This window comes from Orycteropus afer, unplaced genomic scaffold, assembly GCF_000298275.1.
Source record: "Orycteropus afer afer isolate SDZICR_OR568_19922 unplaced genomic scaffold, OryAfe1.0 scaffold00036, whole genome shotgun sequence".
In the NCBI taxonomy this organism is placed as follows: Eukaryota; Metazoa; Chordata; class Mammalia; order Tubulidentata; family Orycteropodidae; genus Orycteropus; species Orycteropus afer.
The window spans coordinates 9,481,767-9,498,467 of NW_006921623.1; the positions used below are offsets into that span (position 1 = coordinate 9,481,767).

At 47.1% G+C, this 16,701-nt stretch overlaps 1 protein-coding gene across 1 annotated transcript; it reads right to left on the reverse strand.

The window, feature by feature from the left end:
- Positions 1-318: 318 nt before the first annotated feature.
- Positions 319-16,182, reverse strand: HTR3A (5-hydroxytryptamine receptor 3A). The gene is made up of 9 exons (XM_007936525.2): positions 16,116-16,182; positions 13,671-13,837; positions 10,915-10,959; positions 8,347-8,456; positions 6,762-6,931; positions 3,917-4,077; positions 3,139-3,349; positions 2,828-3,049; positions 319-617 (listed from the first exon to the last, which is right to left on the reverse strand). Exons 1-9 carry the CDS (start codon positions 16,180-16,182, stop codon positions 319-321), a joined length of 1,452 nt encoding a protein of 483 aa, XP_007934716.1.
- Between the last annotated feature and the right edge of the window lie 519 nt (positions 16,183-16,701).

Genomic DNA, 16,701 nt, shown 5'->3' on the forward strand with positions numbered 1-16,701 from the left:
AAAACCAAACAAAAACCCCACTGCCATTGAGTTGATTCTGACTCACAGCAGCCCCCAGTGGGTTTCTAAGGGGGTAAATCTTCCTTCCATGGAATGACTGGTGAGTTTGAACCATCAGCCTTCTTCTGGTCAGCAGTCAAATGCTGTAGGCACTGTGTCACTAGAGCTTCTTGTATATATACCAGCCCCTGGCAAACCAAGGGGTGAGATGTGGAAGGAATGTCCCTGGAGTCCCCTGGGCCCTTAGGGAGATGAGTGGAAATCTCCCACCCCGATCCTGTCCAGCCCCATACCTACCTGCCTGCTGGTTGGCCCCATTCAGGAATACTGCCAGATGGACCAGAGTGTGATCAAGGTGATGCTGTAGGTCAGCACTGCCAGCAGGTAGATGCGGAAGAGCAGCCTGTCCAGCACAGAGCCCACACGCAGCCAGTCCCGGGCCACCTCCCGGCTCTCATCTCGCTTCTCCAGGAAGTGCCGGATGGTGGACAGCTCCTGTAGCAGCCCGCGCACGGCCAGTGAGGCCTCCCGTGGCGGCGGAGGAGGGCAGCCTCTGTCCCGCGGGGTTTTCTCGAACTCCTGGGGTCCTCCCAAATGGCTACAGTGGTTTCCCACAGCTAGAATAAGAGCAGAGCATTGGCAACAGAGGGAGGCCCCGGGGAAGGCCTGAACATTGTGTTGTTGTTGTTAGCTGTTATCCAGTTGGGCCCTGACTCATGATGACTCCGTGCACAACGAGCAAAACATTGTCCAGTCCTGTGTCATCCCCAGATCCACACTGACTGTTGTGATCCATAGGGTTTTCATTAGTTGATTTTCAGAAGTAGATTGCCAGGCCTTTCTTCCTAGTCTGTCTCAGTCTGGAAGCTCTGCTGAAACCTGTTCAGCATCACAGGCCTCCACTGACAGATGGTGGTGGCTGTGCATGAGGTGCATTGTCTGGGAATCGAACCTGGGTCTCCCACATGGAAGGTGAGAATTCTACCACTGAACCATCAACGCCCTTGATGTCCCTAAAGTCCTACAGAACTTTTTATTATGAAAAATTGCTGATACAAAAAGTATAAAGAATAACATTATATTCTTGTGTACCCATCATTCCAACTTAAACAAGTAAAGCTAATGCCAATTTTTCAATTGTATACCTGTATACCCCTCTTAGTGACATCCTTTCTCCCCTCCCCAGGTCATAGATACTATGAATTTGGTGTTTATCTTTTCTATGCTTTTAATAATAATAATAAAATAACCTATTGACTCTCCCCAGAAATTTTATATTCTTCATTTTATTTTAGCTTCACAAGAGCACCATAAGAGAGGCATGGCTGGGGTGATTACTATACCCACTTTTTATACGAAGGCACTGAAGAAAGGTTAAGTGATTAGCCTCTGGTCACACAGCTGGAGTATCATTTACTGATGAAGCCTCCAAGGCCCAGGTATCTGAACTCCCAGTCCAGTGCTCTCTCTGCTACATCATATTATCTCAGGAGGCTGGCCAGTGGCCACTGCCCTTCTCACCATGACTCCATGGACCAGAAAACTCACCACCTTCAGATATGACTACCTTCACCAGGTGAACAGTGAAATTAGGCATTAGGATGTAGACTGGCTCACCTTGCTAACTAGCCCATGATAAGAGGGTCTTAGGTGAACCAGGAGTCTTGTGTAATAGGCCCGCCCTGGCCAGGAAGAAGGATGCAAAGTGGTGAAAAACCAAACCCACTGCCATTGAGTCAATTCTGACTCATAGTGACTCTACAGGACAGAGTACAACTGCCCCCATAGGGTTTCCAAGGCTGTAAATCTTTACAGAAGCAGACTGACTCATCTTTCCTCTGTGGTGCTGCTGCTGGGTTTGAACTGCCAGCCTTTTGATTAGCAGCCAAATGCATTAACCAAGTGGTGAAAGGTAGTGTTTAAAAGCACTAGCTTAATCATGTGCTCTGTGACTTCAGGTAAATTGAAGTTTAACCTCTCTATGTCTCTGTTCCCTCATTTGAAAAATAAGAATGAGAATCCTATTGGGCGGCCACTAGGATTGCATGTACTTTGTGCTTTGTGCACACCTGTCTCAAAGTGCTCAACAAACAAGCCAATTGACCAACCACCACCAATAACAGAAAATAGTAGCTGTGATAATTCCTCTGGAGGCTAGAGACCCAGATGTAGTGTCTCTCTGCACCTCTATCTTCTTGCCTCCTAGGTGTCTGGAATTCTTTGAGGCCTGGTCTCTGACCATTTAGAGTGAGAATTTTAGAAATCTTGCCTGCAATAACTATGTAGGACAAGGAGACCAATCACTGCCTGAGGGAATCTATTTCACCTCATTTAAGGTTATGGGGTGGTACAAGTAGTTTATGGTGGGTTGCTAACCTAAAGGTTGGTGGTTTCAAGCTCCCAGTGGCTCCATGGGAGAAAAGCCTTGCAATCTGTTTGCATAAAGATTACAGCCAAGAAAACCTTGGGGAGCAGTTCTACACATGAGGTCAGCGTGAGTCTGAGTTGACTTTATGGCAACAACTTTGGTTTTGGGTTTGTGGTCCCATCTCAGAGAGAAGTCATTCTCAGCCCAGAAGGTCTCAGCTCCTGGGACTTCTACTCTGTCTTTTCCACACCTGGGCTGATGAGAGGATGTGAAGGTGAAAAGAGAGTCCAGATCAGCCCCTCCCAAGGAGGCTGGGTGTGGCAGTGCCTTGTGTAGGACAGCGCCCAATTCCTAGGCCCTGCCCAGGCTCTTTGGCAAGTCATCCCTCCTCCAGAGACTCCATCAAGCCCCGACTCCAGGACAGAGGTGGTCCCTCCATCTCTTCCCTCCCTCTCTCACCTGAGCAGTCATCAGTCTTGGTGGCTTGGGAACCGGCTGGGAGCCTAGGGGAATTTGACTGCTCCCCCAGGCAAAGCAGCACAGCGATTCTCTCAAGAACCAGGCGCCGCAGCCAAGTGGGCAGGGGCTGCTGCAAGTCTTGCTTGTGCACCAGCCGCACGATGAGGATGGTCTCAGCCAAGCTTATCACCAGCAGAGCCATGCACACGACAAAGTAGACACCTGTGCACACCAAGAAGAGATACACACCAAGGAGGTGGGAGGGGGTGGCTCTTCCACCACACAGCTCTGCCCCAGGGAGCAGGTCTTACCAATGAGGGGCGTGCCGATGGCAGTAGCAGGTAATGTGTCAGATACGATGATCAGAAAGACAGAGTAGCCCAGAAGGAGTGTGATTTTGAAGGAGACCCTCTCGCCACTGTCTGGGGGCAGATAAAAGCCCACGATGTCCATGACCATGAGGAAGATGCTGGGCAGAAGAAGGCTGACTGCATAGAACAGGGGCCGCCGACGGATGACCACCTAGGACCAGGAGAGGAGATAGGCTCTGCATTGAAGAACCACCCGCAATCTTAGAACCCCTGCTTCCTGGAGCTGTCAGCCTGGATTCCTTAGAGAAGGAGTGGACAGGCCCCCTTTTCTGTCTCTGGATTCAGGCTTGTGGGCTATTTGAAAGTTTTGAAGTGGTTCAGGGTAAGTAAGGGACAATTTGACTGAGATTCCCTATTCAATTTGTTGAAGATTCAGCAGAATTTGCACAACCCTGGAGTTGGAAAAAGGTTAAGGAAATTATGGCTAGGTGGGGCCCCAGTGGCATGGTGGGTAAGCACTCGGTTGCTAGCCTAAAAGTCAGCAGTTTGAACCTATCAGCTGCTCCATGGGAGGAAGATGAGGCAGTCTGCTTGTGTAAAGATTACAGCCTTGGAAACCCTACAGGGGACTTCTACTCTGTCCTATAGAGTCACTATGAGTTGGAATCAACTCTGTGCAGTGGGTTAGGTTTGGGTTTTTCTTTTAAGTTCACCTGGGTGTAAAATTCTGGTAGTTTTATTTATCCTTTTACCCACATCCACTTCCCGTCCCACTCACATAGAACTTCATTTCCGCGTAACACTCGCTGCCTTCGATACTGAACTCGTGAAACTGGGTCAGCACCCCCAGAAGCTCCCACTCGCCCTGGTTCATGAAGACACTCTTGTCATACTTCACTTTTTCTGGCTTGCGCCACAGGGAGATGTTGATGTCCTGGACTGAGAGAGAAGAAGTCAAACCAGTTTTGGGATCAAGTACTGGGAGCTAGCCTTTGAGATGGTGGAGCGGGGGTAGAGCGAGGTAGGGAGGCCACAATCAAGGGCACTGATGGCAGGTGATTTGAGTCTCAGCTCTTAATCTTTAGCCTCAGTTCCATCAGCTACAAAATGAGGCAATATTACACCTCATACCCATCTCATGGGGCTGTAGTGAGGGCAGATGAAGTCTCAAGTGAAAACAACCAACAAAATACAAAGGACCCCACAGACTAGTGATTAGAAAGTCTTCTCTCTCTTGTTTCTTTCTCTCTGTCATTCTCTCTCTAAATATATTTCTCTCCCTCTCTGTCTCTCTCTCTCACACACACACACTCTCACACACACACACATGCACTCATGTGCACACACACACGTCCCTTCCAAATGACTTGCTAGGTTTCTCTGTTAGAATTACCCATTTAGGAAATGAACATGAGCCAACATACTTCACTTTCGCCTTAGTAGAACTGCCTGTCTTTAAAGGTGAATTAGAAAAATAAGCAAAATCCTCACTTATGGAATAGCAGTTCTGCTTCTCTGAATTTATTCTAGAGAAACAGATATACAGACACACCAGAAAGGATAGGAGTATCTGTTACTGAAAGACACTGGAAAACATTTAAATGTCTACCAGGAAAATGCTTAGCAGACTATTGAGAGACACTGTACAGCAGTTAAAATTTATGAGGAGGATCTAAGGTGAAAACATATCCAAGATCTCTTGTTGAATAAAAACCAAGTTGTAGATGTACATGCTTATGTAAAATAAAAACCCATAAAACAATGTCCATGTGATTTCCATGAATGTGTATGTATGTATATGTGTGTGCGTGTTTGCACATACAAATGCACATGTGAATATGCATGCATAGAGAAGATCTGGAAGAATACACTATATGAAGTTTATACAGAGAAAAGTGGTTAACTCCTGGTGTAGGCAGTTGTTGGTGAAGAGTTTGGGGTTGAGGCTAGGTCAAAGGGGACTTCAGCCTTATCAGTAATTATGGTTTTTGTTCAAAACTGTTATGCATTATCTTGTAATTTAAAGTTAAAATCAGAAGAGGTAACTATGGTTAGGAAGTGGGAGGGGAGCTGCATTGGGGTAAATTGTAGTCAATGTCATGAGACAAAGTGTATGTGAACTGCTGTATGGAAAATGAATTTGCTCTGTAAACTTCCACCCAAATCACAATAAAAAAATTAAAAATAAATAAATAAAGTCAGAATAGAGGATGCCTTTCCACAGTAGGCAATGTTCACATCACTGGACCAGTAGTGAACCCCTACCATTCATTCCCTCAATCGGAATTTGTCCAGTACTTCCTTCTGTGCCAGACACGGTGCTAGGGATCCATTGGTAAGCAAGAAAGTTATGTCCTTGCCCTCTCTAAGTTTATATATAGTAGAGAAGTAGACATTGAGCAAGTATTTACAACCTTGATAGAGGTGGAAAGGACAGTTAGCTAGAAGACCTGGCAGCAGCGGTGGCCTTGTCTGGGGAATGGGAGATGGTTTCCCTGGGCCTTTGTTCCTCCTGCTGTGATCAGAGGGGTGAATAGAGGACTTGGCCAGGCTAGCTGCGACCTGGGTGAGAGGAGGGATGAAGGAGAAAAGGAGAGGGCTAGGTAGCCTAGCAGAGGAAGGAGCATGTGAGAAAAGGGAAAGAGCCAAGAGTTTCCGGGCCTGGAAAGGCCAGCAGTTTGGAGCAGAGCTGCAGGGAGTGTGCACAGATGAAGCTGGGGTGGTGGGTGGCAAGCAGGGCTAGGCTTTGCAGGGCCCTACTGACCAGATCATGGATTTGGATTGTGTCCCAGGAGTGCTGGGAAGCCATCAAGGGTTTAACAGAGAGTGATCTGATCAGATTTGCATTTTAATAAGATCTCTCTGGCTGCTGTGAGGGGGACAAGAATGAATAAGGGAGAGAGACCAGTTTAGAGGCTATTGCAGAAACCTACACAAGAGACCAGGGTGGCTTGAATTAGGGGGGCAGCAGGGAAAATGAAGAGAAGTGGGTGGATTTGAGAGACTGTTAGTACCAGCCCCTGTTTGTGATAGAGGAAACAGACTGTCCCTCACATTGTCTCGTTAAATCCTTATAACGTGAGAGAGGCAGGAAAGGCAGCAATGCCAGCTCCGTTTGGAAGGATAAGGAAACAGAGGCTCACTGACATTAAGAAAACAAGTGGTAAGTAAGTTGGCCAGCCACCGCTTGTCTGGCAGTTTGTTGTACTGTGGTGGCTTGCATGTTGCTGTGCTGTTGGAAGGTATGCCACCAGAATTTCAAATACCAGCTAAACAGGTTTCAGTAGTTACCAGATGAAGACAGATGAGGAAGAAAGGCTAAAGACCCTATGGCTCATAACGGAACATTGCCTGACATAGTGCTGGAGGATGTGCCGCCTACATTGGAAGATATTACACAAAAGCCAAAACAATGGACTCAAACACACCAACAATAATGACAATGGTGCAGGACCTGGCAATGTTTTGCTTGGTGTACCCATGGTCGCCATGAGCTGGAGACATCTAGGTACTGACTAACAACAGCAATCAGATAAGGGAGAAGGCATCCTAGGTGTGTTCTCACCCAGGTGTCCCTGGGCCCCCCAACCTGCACTCACATCCCCCAAAACCCACATACTCACTCGTGTGCAGCCAGCTGGTGAAGGTCAGTGAGCAGTTCTGGACGTCGAAGGGGAAGTTATAGATGTCAAGGCTGCAGGCGGTTACCACCTGGAGGGGCTTGTAGTTCTGGACGTTGCCATCTTGCTGAACATACACATATGGGATATTTGGAGACTTCCCCACGTCCACACTGGCCAGGGAAGAGAGGTCAGTTTGGGGGCTCTGGGAGCAGCCCCTAGACCTAACCCTGGGAGTCTGAAGGTCTACTGAGAAGCCCAGTAGAAAAAGAAATGCAGAGAGGGTGTAGAAGGCAGGACAACCTGAACGGGTCTGTCTGGCCCCAGTGTTTCCAACCTTATTATCTACCTTTGACCTCTTGCCATTGTCAAGGCTGCTTTCCAAGCAATAAAAGGTGTTTCTCCTTCTTTATTCCCCTGGCATCCCAGCTACAAAAAGCAGGGAAGGAATCTATAGGCCCAAATCCACAGGCTGTAGAGCATATGCCCAGCTGCCCCCACACTATTGCCCACTTGTGCTGGGCCACCCAGCTCCCAGGATCACCAGCCCTGGGAACAGGGACAGGCTGGTGAGAGAGCAGAACCCTTGAGATCCATCTCAATTCTGGCTTCTTTTGGCTTCCCATTCCTAGAAGTCTTGTGAAATGAGAAAAATCATCTCTGGAGGAAAAGGAACTAAAGAAATCATTGATAAGAATTGGGGGAGGCCAGAAAAGTCCCACAAGACCTCATTCCACTCTCTTGGCTGACCCCTGACTCCAACACCCTCCCAATGACCACTGTGGCATGGAGTGGGCTAGGCCTAGGGTCGTGAGACTGCTGTCTCCTGTGGAATCAGGCTCAAGGTTGAGAAATCAAAGCTAAGGCTATTCACAGTTTAAGCTGGAGATCCAGACAGAAAGTGGGATTTCCTAGAACCCCTCCAGCCTGAGTTATGCAGAGTACAATGTGAGTGATGCCCCCTAGAGCTGGGGAGTAGAGTGAGCACTAAGTGAAGGGAGATTGGCCTCTGCTGTCTTATCATTTCCACCTTCCTTGCCTTTAAATTCAGAAGCTCAGGCAGTGGAAGGAAACTGAAAGAGAAAGTATGTTGGCTGGGGCCCAGTGAGACAGCAGTTGGCTGCTGGGAATAAAATCATGTTGGGAACACAAGTTGTGGCCAGTCAAGCACATATAACTTGAGAGGGTTGAGCTCCAAATCTCCCACTGAAGTGGTGATCACCAAAAGTGCCCCATTTCTTTCAGTAATATCACTGTCCCTTTAAAACATGCAGCTGCCCCTCATTAGCTTATTATAGTTCAGTGTGAATTCACTCACTGTCTTGCTTTTCCCCATTACAGGGGCCTTTGGACCAAGAGCTCAGTGTTTCAACATTAGACATAGAAGATGGGGAGTTTAAAAAAGAAGAGAAAGGTGGAAAAATAACAAAGGGGAATTTGGGCCAACTTTACCTACAGTTCTGCAAATTTAGGTGGAATATCTCAATGTAACAGCAGTGATCTTATTTCCCACCTCCTACTCCCAACCCCCTTGCCTTCTCCATCCCTTAGTCCACCCAGTCACCCAGCACTGGATGAGAATACTCACAACTCATTGATGAGAATGTCCGGGACCCAGATGCTGTCAGTGGGGATGGACAACTTAGTGATGTTGTCAAAGTCCTCAGGGTTCCACTGGAGAAATTCATCAGTCCAGCACTAGGGGAGGAGTGGACATTGTCACAGGCAGCCCCAATATCCTAGGTGAGGTGATGTTTAACTCAGGTCAACTTCACCTCTCAGTGTCCATGCAACAGCTGGCACCCTGGGATAATCTGAGTGGCACCCAAATCACTTAGCAGTAACATAGAGTCCCCATTTCAGTATTTACATGCTCCTTGACATGCACATAGGACATGGGAAGATGTAGCCTCTCCCAGGGAAGAAAGGCATTTCATCATTCCTAATGCTACGACTCCTTGTCCAGCGAGTGATTCTAAGCAAATAACTTCCTGGGTCTTGGTGTGCATATATATGAATGAGGATAATAACACCCACTTCTCAGGGTAAATTCAGCCAGTGGCATGGCAGAAGAAAAGCCTGGAGATCTGCTTCCATAAAGATTAAAGCCAAGAAGATTGTATGGAGCTCAGTCCTACTCTGCAACACTTGGGGTCACCATGAGCAGGAATCAGCTCAACAGCCATGAGTTTTTGGTTTTCACAAGATAGAGATGGTTATTATGCAGTTTTGGTCAATGTATTCTCTACTCTCCTGACAGAATGGCCAGTCCAAATTGTAAATTTGATCTTGTCACTCCTTGCTTAAAATTCTTCTGTGGTACCCCATTGTCCTTGTTGTTGTTAAAACCCATTGCCATAGATTTTATTCCAATTCTTAGTGATGCGATAGGGCAACCTAGAACTGCCCATAGGATATCCAAGCCTGTAATCTTTACAGAAGCAGACAGCCACATCTTTCTTCTGTGGAATAGCCAATGAATTTGAGCTACCAAATTTTTGGTGAGCAGCTGAGCACTTAAACACTGAGCCCATTAAGTCAGCTCTGACTCATGGTGACCTTGTGTGTAACAGAACAAAATGTTGTCTGCTCCTGTGCCCTCTCCATGACTGTTGCTTTGTTTGAGACCATTCTTGTAGGTATTGTGTCAATCTTTCTTCTTGAGGGTTTCACTTGCTTTCATTGGCTCTCTACTTTATCAGATATGCCTGTCACTTTGTCGTACGATGGTGGATTGTGTATTCCATAATGTGGGAAGCCATGCCACAGTATTTCAAATACTTAGCACAATCACCTATGGTAGACAAGTTTCAGCAGAGCCTGCAGACTAGGAATAAGAAGAGAGTTCTGGCAATCTACTTCTGAAAATTAGCCTGGAAACCCTATGGATCACAGGCATTGTCCTTAGGATAAAGTTAAACCCCATGACCACAAAGACCTATGTAATCTGGCTTCTACCTATCTCTCTAGCCCCCCCCCCTTTTTTTTTACCACGTTTTGCTATGAATTCTATACTCTAGCCATATGGAATTAAACCATATTGAAATCTCCACATCTTTGCCTATAGTTCTTCCTTCCCCATGCTGCAATCCCTGTCTTCACCAGTTTCAGTCATCTGTACAGACTTAGCCAAGGCATCTGTCTGTCCTGTCGTCTAGTACCAGAACCCCCACTCCCAGGCTGGATTAGCTGTGCCCCCTCTGTGTTCTATAGTTAGTCTCTTATGCTTTGCCCCACTGGACATGCTGTCTTATTGCATTTTAATTGTTTGTTTACATGTCTCTTGCCTACACTAGTCTGTGTGCTCATTGTGGGCAGGACTGGAGTTCAATTTGGGTCTCTGATTCTAGGCCCTTATTACAGTCACTAGTGCATAGGAAGGAAGGTTAGGCAATCCTACTTCCGTAGTGATACTGCCTCGGAAACCCAAGGAGGGGTCGCTATGAGTCGGGGCCGACTCGATGGCAAACAACAACAACAACAACAAGTGCATAGTTAATGGACATCCTTTCCCTGCTGAATGTAAATTCCTTCTCTTTGGCCACTTCACTTCCTCTTTTGCTCTAACTTCTTCCCCACAATCCCAGGGCTGCCAGAGCAGGACCCAGCCTCTGGACAGCAGCCTCCACTGTTTGTCCATCTCCATTGCCCATCCTTTGAACTTGAAACCAGAGACATCCACAAACCACTGCTTGACCTAGGCCCAGCAGAGGCTGAATGAATGGGGAAATGGCCAAGGATGTGAGGACTAAATGGATGGAAATTTGGTTGTCATCCAATTTGGCTTAATAGAAGGAAGAACTTTCTAGCAATTAGAGCTGCTTGAAAGTGAAGTGGCTGCCTTGTGAGTTCTAAGTCAGTGGAAGTGTTCAAGAAAAGTTGGACAAGCACTTGTTTGGGATGCTGTGAAGAAATTCAGAAACCAGAAGGGAGTTTAGGGGATTTTTCCTCGAATGAACTTAAAACTTCCTTCAACTCCCAGACCTGAGAGGACAGGATTCTAGACTCCTGGATCTAGCACTGAGCATGACTCTGAACCACTTCCTTCACCAAGACCCCTGAGATTCCTAACTCCCTGAAGATGGAGGAATCATTCCTAGGAAAAATAAGCCCCCATTCTAGGTCATGGGGGTGGGTGAGAGGCTCATCTGCTCACCTGCCGGTACCAGATGTAAGTGGTCAACACCTGATTTTTCTCATCCTGTGAAAGGAAAGAGAGATTGACTCAGATGGCCATGTGGGCAGGAAGTCTATCTCACAGACAACCACACCCACAGAGGAACTGCTTCTTTGTGTCCTTGCTCCCTTGGGAAGTGAAAGTAAGGAAAAGGAGCTCGGCAAGTGGATAAACTAGAATTCCTTGGCCAGCCAGGGAAAATTGGTCTTTTATCATGGCACACCTACAAGGAAATACAATGATTTATTTTTTAACTTCTAATATATACGTTGGGAGCTCTGGTAGTGTAGTGCCTAAGGCAATTCACTGCTAACCAGAAGGCTGGTGGTTCAAATCCACCAGCTACTCCCCAGAAGGAAGGTTGGACAATCTACTTCTGTAGTGATACCACCTTGGAAACCCAAGGAGGGGTCGCTGTGAGTCGGGTCCGACTCGACGGCACATAACAGCAACAACAATATATACATACACATACATATACACACCCATGTATATATAATAGATACATAAAATAATGGGAGCTCTGGTGGCATAATGCCTAAGGAGCTCTGGTAGCATAGTGGCTAAGACACTTGCCTGCTAACCAGACGGCTGGCGGTTCAAACCCACCAGCCACTCCTCGGAAGGAAGGTTGGGCAATCCTACTTCCGTAGTGATACTGCCTCGGAAACCCAAGGAGGGGTCGCTATGAGTCGGGGCCGACTCGACGGCACATAACAACAACAACAACAACTGGTGGCATAATGCCTAAGGCCTTTGACTGCTCCAAAAAAGCAGACAGTGAAAACCCGATGGCTCACAAGAGTCTGACCCACAACTGATCGAGACAGCATTTTTGTTCCATTGTTCATGGTGTCACCATTAAGTTGAAGGGCTGATTGAGTGGCAGTTAACAACAACAACAAAAACAAAAACTATGTGTTATATATATTATCCCTATTATTTTATAAGGAGCTCTGGTAGCGTAGTGCCTAAGGCACTTGACTGCTAACCAGAAGGCTGGCGGTTCAAATTCATCAGCCACTCCTCGGAAGGAATATGGGGCAATCTACTTCCCTAGTGGTACTGCCTCAGAAACTCAAGGAGGGGTCGCTATGAGTCGGGTCCAACTCAACAGCATATAACAACAACAACAACAATTATTTTATATATACATGTAATAGATATCTATCTATCTATATAATATACATGTATTATCTATCTATCTATTATATATACATGTAATAGATATATAAAATAACAGGAAATAATATATATGACACATAATTTTTGTTGTTGTTGTTGGCTGCCATTGCATCAGCCCTTCAACTTAATGGTGATACCATGAACAATGGAATAAAATGCTGCCTCGATCAGTTGTGGGTCAGACCCTTGTGAGTCACTGGGTTTTCACTGGCTGATTTTTGGAAGCAGATCACTAGGCCTTTCTTCCTAGTCTGTCCTGGTCTGGAAGCCCCACTGAGACCTGCTCAGCATCAGAGCAACAGTGAAGCCTCCACTGACAGACAAGTGGTGGCTGCCCGAGAGGTGCATTGGCTGGAATTATAATGGGAGATAATAATAAAGATTCATACATATACATATACGTACACATATCCTGCTATGAAATCAAGAGGTATAAAGAAATATAGAATGAAAAGTTCATCACTCTTCCCTTCTCACACAATTCCCAGTTTCCTTTCCCAAAAAAACCACAGTAACCAGTTTACTGTGATTCTTTCCAAAGATGTTCTAAAATGCACTGATTTCAGAGTACATCCAAGGGGGGTAAGCTCACTGTAGTAGAAACAGTGAAGTCAGTTCCACCCACTCAACCCCAGCACAGTGCCACTGCTTCTCTGCCTCTCTGCCATTGGCTTCTTCATCTTTGCCCAATGGCCCAATGTCCTACCTTCTCTACTGGGCATTGTACTCTTCCCTGGGCAGTACTGTACCCTATCATATCAATGGATTGATTGATTGCTTAGTTAATTCTTCAACAACCATGTAGTGACACCCGTTATGTACCGGCACCCATGTAAGAGGCCAAGCACACAGGGAGGGATGAACAGAACATAGTCTTAACCCTTTTACCGTTTTCATATAGAGATAATAAAATAATGTATAAAAAATCAAACATAGTCAGAGTTCATTTATAAAGTAACCCATTGAAGCAGGAACTTAACTCCATGGAGGTGAAAGGCCATGTTCCCAGCCTTCTGTCCTCTCCCACGGTACCTAAGAAATGCTAATAATAGTGTAAGACACTGGGGTAAATAGACCACAGTGGAGGAGGGCAGGCCCAGCTCTTGGCCCATCCATAATCCCTTGTAGAACACACTTAGGAAGCTCTGCCTTAGCAAATGGTGAGGGCTGTGGCAATAAGCTATATATCCTAATAACAGAGGTGAAATCCTTGTTCAATTATCTGTTTCATTTGAGGTTGCCCACCATTTAAGAATAAAAAATTTCATCATTTAAAAATAAAATTAAAAAAAAAAGGAGTCCATTAGTTGTAGGAGTGTAAGAGGGAGCCACAAGAGGATGCCCAAGTCTTCTGGTTTGGGCAACATACACATGGGCTCCAGTCCCTCCCCAGCTGCAATAATAGACCACAGATCACAGGCACCAAGGGTGCTTGAGTGCCCTCAGTTCTCCCTAAGGATGACTTAGTCTCACATGGACTTCTCTCCATCTCCAAAGGGTACACCTCAGAGTGGGGGGTGGGGGCAGGCAGGTTGGGGCTGAGTGCTCACCACATTGAGGATGGCGTAGACAATGACATCAATGAACACAGTGGTTGGCTTCCTCCAGTCCCTCACGGGCCTCACGCCCTTTGTGTAGTTGGCCAGCAAGCAATCAGAGAGCCTCAGCAGGGCAGGTTTGGTGATGTTTTGAGCCTGGGAGCACCCCCTCTGCCTGGCTGTGAAGGAGAGCAGTGCAGAGTGGGTCCAGTTCTCTTGCTCTGGTTTGAAAACTATTAAAAGGTCTACGTCCTCACCACTCCCACCTCACAAAATTCCCAGACACCCCACCCTCACAGACTGAATCCCCATTGCTAAACCATTTTGTTTGCAAAGATCCCTGCCAAAACTCAAATGTGTGGTCTCAGAGGGATGACCTATACACTCATCTACATGAGAGCATGGAGCTGGGTTGTAGGAGAAGGCGACACAGACAGGTAAGGTTTGGAGTAGGCTAAAGAGTGAGAAAGATTGAGAGTAGGGGGCTTGTTTAGAGGAGTTAGGCTTGGAGGGCTCTGGACTAAGGGCTCTGGAGAGCGAAAGGGAAACCAGTCAGTGACGTGTGGTAAGGAAAAGTGAGGTGGGTTCAAGAAAACATGGGCTCAAGTGCACAATTTCTAAGCCAAATTGTCTGCCTCAAACTTTTGCCTCAGGATTTTGCCTCAGTCAAAGTCAGATCTCAACATTCAGGACAGCTTGTTGTCTACTTGCTCCCAACTTGCAGTTGATCAAGAGAGAAGGAAGGGTGGGTGGCCAGCAAAAACTGGTATCTCCTCCCCCTCCTTCAAAGTCCACCCCAAAGGATGCCTCTCGTCCCCCACTCACACACAAATGACTATGAGATGGTTTTCCAGGTCTCCTTCATAGGGTTTCTATCTTGGCAAACTTGAGGTTAGGAAGAAGGTTTGGGAAGGGGAAGGGAAGGAGAAGAAGCCACATTTCCTTGTTCCCGGGGCAGGAGGACTACAGGAACAAATAGTGACATGAAGGCCCAATTCTTAGGACCTAGTCTCACTCTGTACTGACCTAGGTGTACCCCATTTTTCCTCTGGGAAGAGTGCCATGAAACATGAAGATGCAAATGTATGGGGTATGAAGGGAGCACCCTAGAGGACCAGGGTACAGACCAAAAGGGGGTGATCAAGATCTGAATTTCTCTAAATAAAATTCTATCTTTTCTCATCTTGCCTGCAACATGTACAATGTGTACAGCACATTGGTCCTAAAGATTCATCCCTGCCAGTCTCTAACCCACCTGTGTCTGCTAAGCTTTCAGCTTCCTTCAGAAAGACAGAAAAGCAGAGAAGAAAGAAAACAGAGTGAGTACCTACTTGGAAAATGTAAGTTAACTTATTCATTTTAAATTTAGGACAGCCTACCATCACCCTGGTGGTTATCATGTTGGTCCATTTTACAATTGAGGATCCCCAAGACTCAGAGGTGAGTACCAGGCCCACTTCATTCATCCAGCAAGTGGAGGAGCTGAATTCAAATGTGATCCCTGTGTCTCTTCACAGGCGACAGCCCAGATCCTATTGGCTGGGACTTTGGCCAGCTCAGAGAGAACCAGATGGAGCCCAAGAGACCTCCAAGCAAAGGGCCATTGCTGGAAGGAACAGAGCTTCTCTCCAGCCAAGGAAGCCCTAGGCCACAGTCATCACTTGAAGCCTGTGCTCACTTGGTCCACTGATCTTCCCCCAAACAACAGCTCACAGGACAGAAAGTCCTTGTGCCCACAAGCCCTGCATATCTGCCCTTTCTAATCATGCCCTTAGCTCCAGCTCCAAACCAGCTCTGTATGGGAAAAACCTTTCAAGATGGCATGAATATGTTCTGCAGCAAAAGGATCCTTATGTGACTAAAACTTTCCATATTCAGAGAAGGGAGGAATGCGTGGGGATGGGGAATACAGAGAGAAGTTTGGTGTTATAGGTGTATAGCCCAGAAGGGAATTTTAGGAAACAAAGGCCCAGAGAACCTGTGTGACAGTGTCAGTGGAGCTCAGGAAAGATCACTAGATTGAGTTCCAACTCCACTCTGCTGCTGACAAGCTGTGTGACCTTGAGTGAATTACTTCCCTCTCTGGACCTGATGTTCCCATTTATAACAGGAAAGGTGGACTGAATGAGTGCAAAGGTTCCTTGCAGCTACCATTTGATGAGTTTAGGGGCAGGGTTAAGAGGAGAGGAGCCCCTCTTCAGGCACCTGTCCAGCACCTCTCAGATACACTAGGAGGCTGAGTAACAAGCCCTGCTCTCACTTGGTGGTCAAGCTTCTCCATCTTTCTAGCTTGACCATGATGCTTCAAAATGCTCTGTGCCTATATGTGGTAATATACTCAGCCTCCCTACAGCCGTGCCCATTCCAAAACACTTTTCCTTTAACCACCCTCGGAAACAAGCACCCCCACCCCACTTCTGTGGATGGCCAGCCAAGTATTGCATATTATCCCCTTACCTTGTTCTTGTGCCAGGAGTGTGGGCAGAAACAGGACGAGCAGTGCCTGCCGGATGAGTAGCAGCATGGTGAGCTGTGGGTGGCCCCCGAAGCGGCCCTTCAGGGTGAGTGCTGCTCAGGGCCAGCCTGCCTACACACCTCCAACCTGATGCCCCAGCCAACGGTGCCTCTCCTGGCCGTTCCGCCGCACCTTCTGAGGATACAGCCTCTCACAGCACAAGCCCCCAGGGTTGGGAAGCAGCCAAGTTTCCCTGCAATCAGTCCTTCAGCGGGATCAGGTTTCAGGGAGGGAGGGGAGGGGAGGGAATCACTGAGAGGGGAATTGATGTCACTGGGCGGGAGCTTAGGCCACACCATTCAGTAAGGTGACCTGGTCAACATTCCTCAAGACCCCTTGGGGACAATAGGGGATGGGGGGGGAGGGCGCTGCAGGGACCTGTGGGACAAGGGTGCAGGCTATCCTCTGGGATGTGCTGCAGGCTCCTACCGTCTTCATTTACCACCCATGATGAGTGTGTTTCATTGGCCTGGGGCAGGTGGACAGAGTTAGGTAGGGGCAGAAGAGCAATTTTTTGCCACCCAGGGT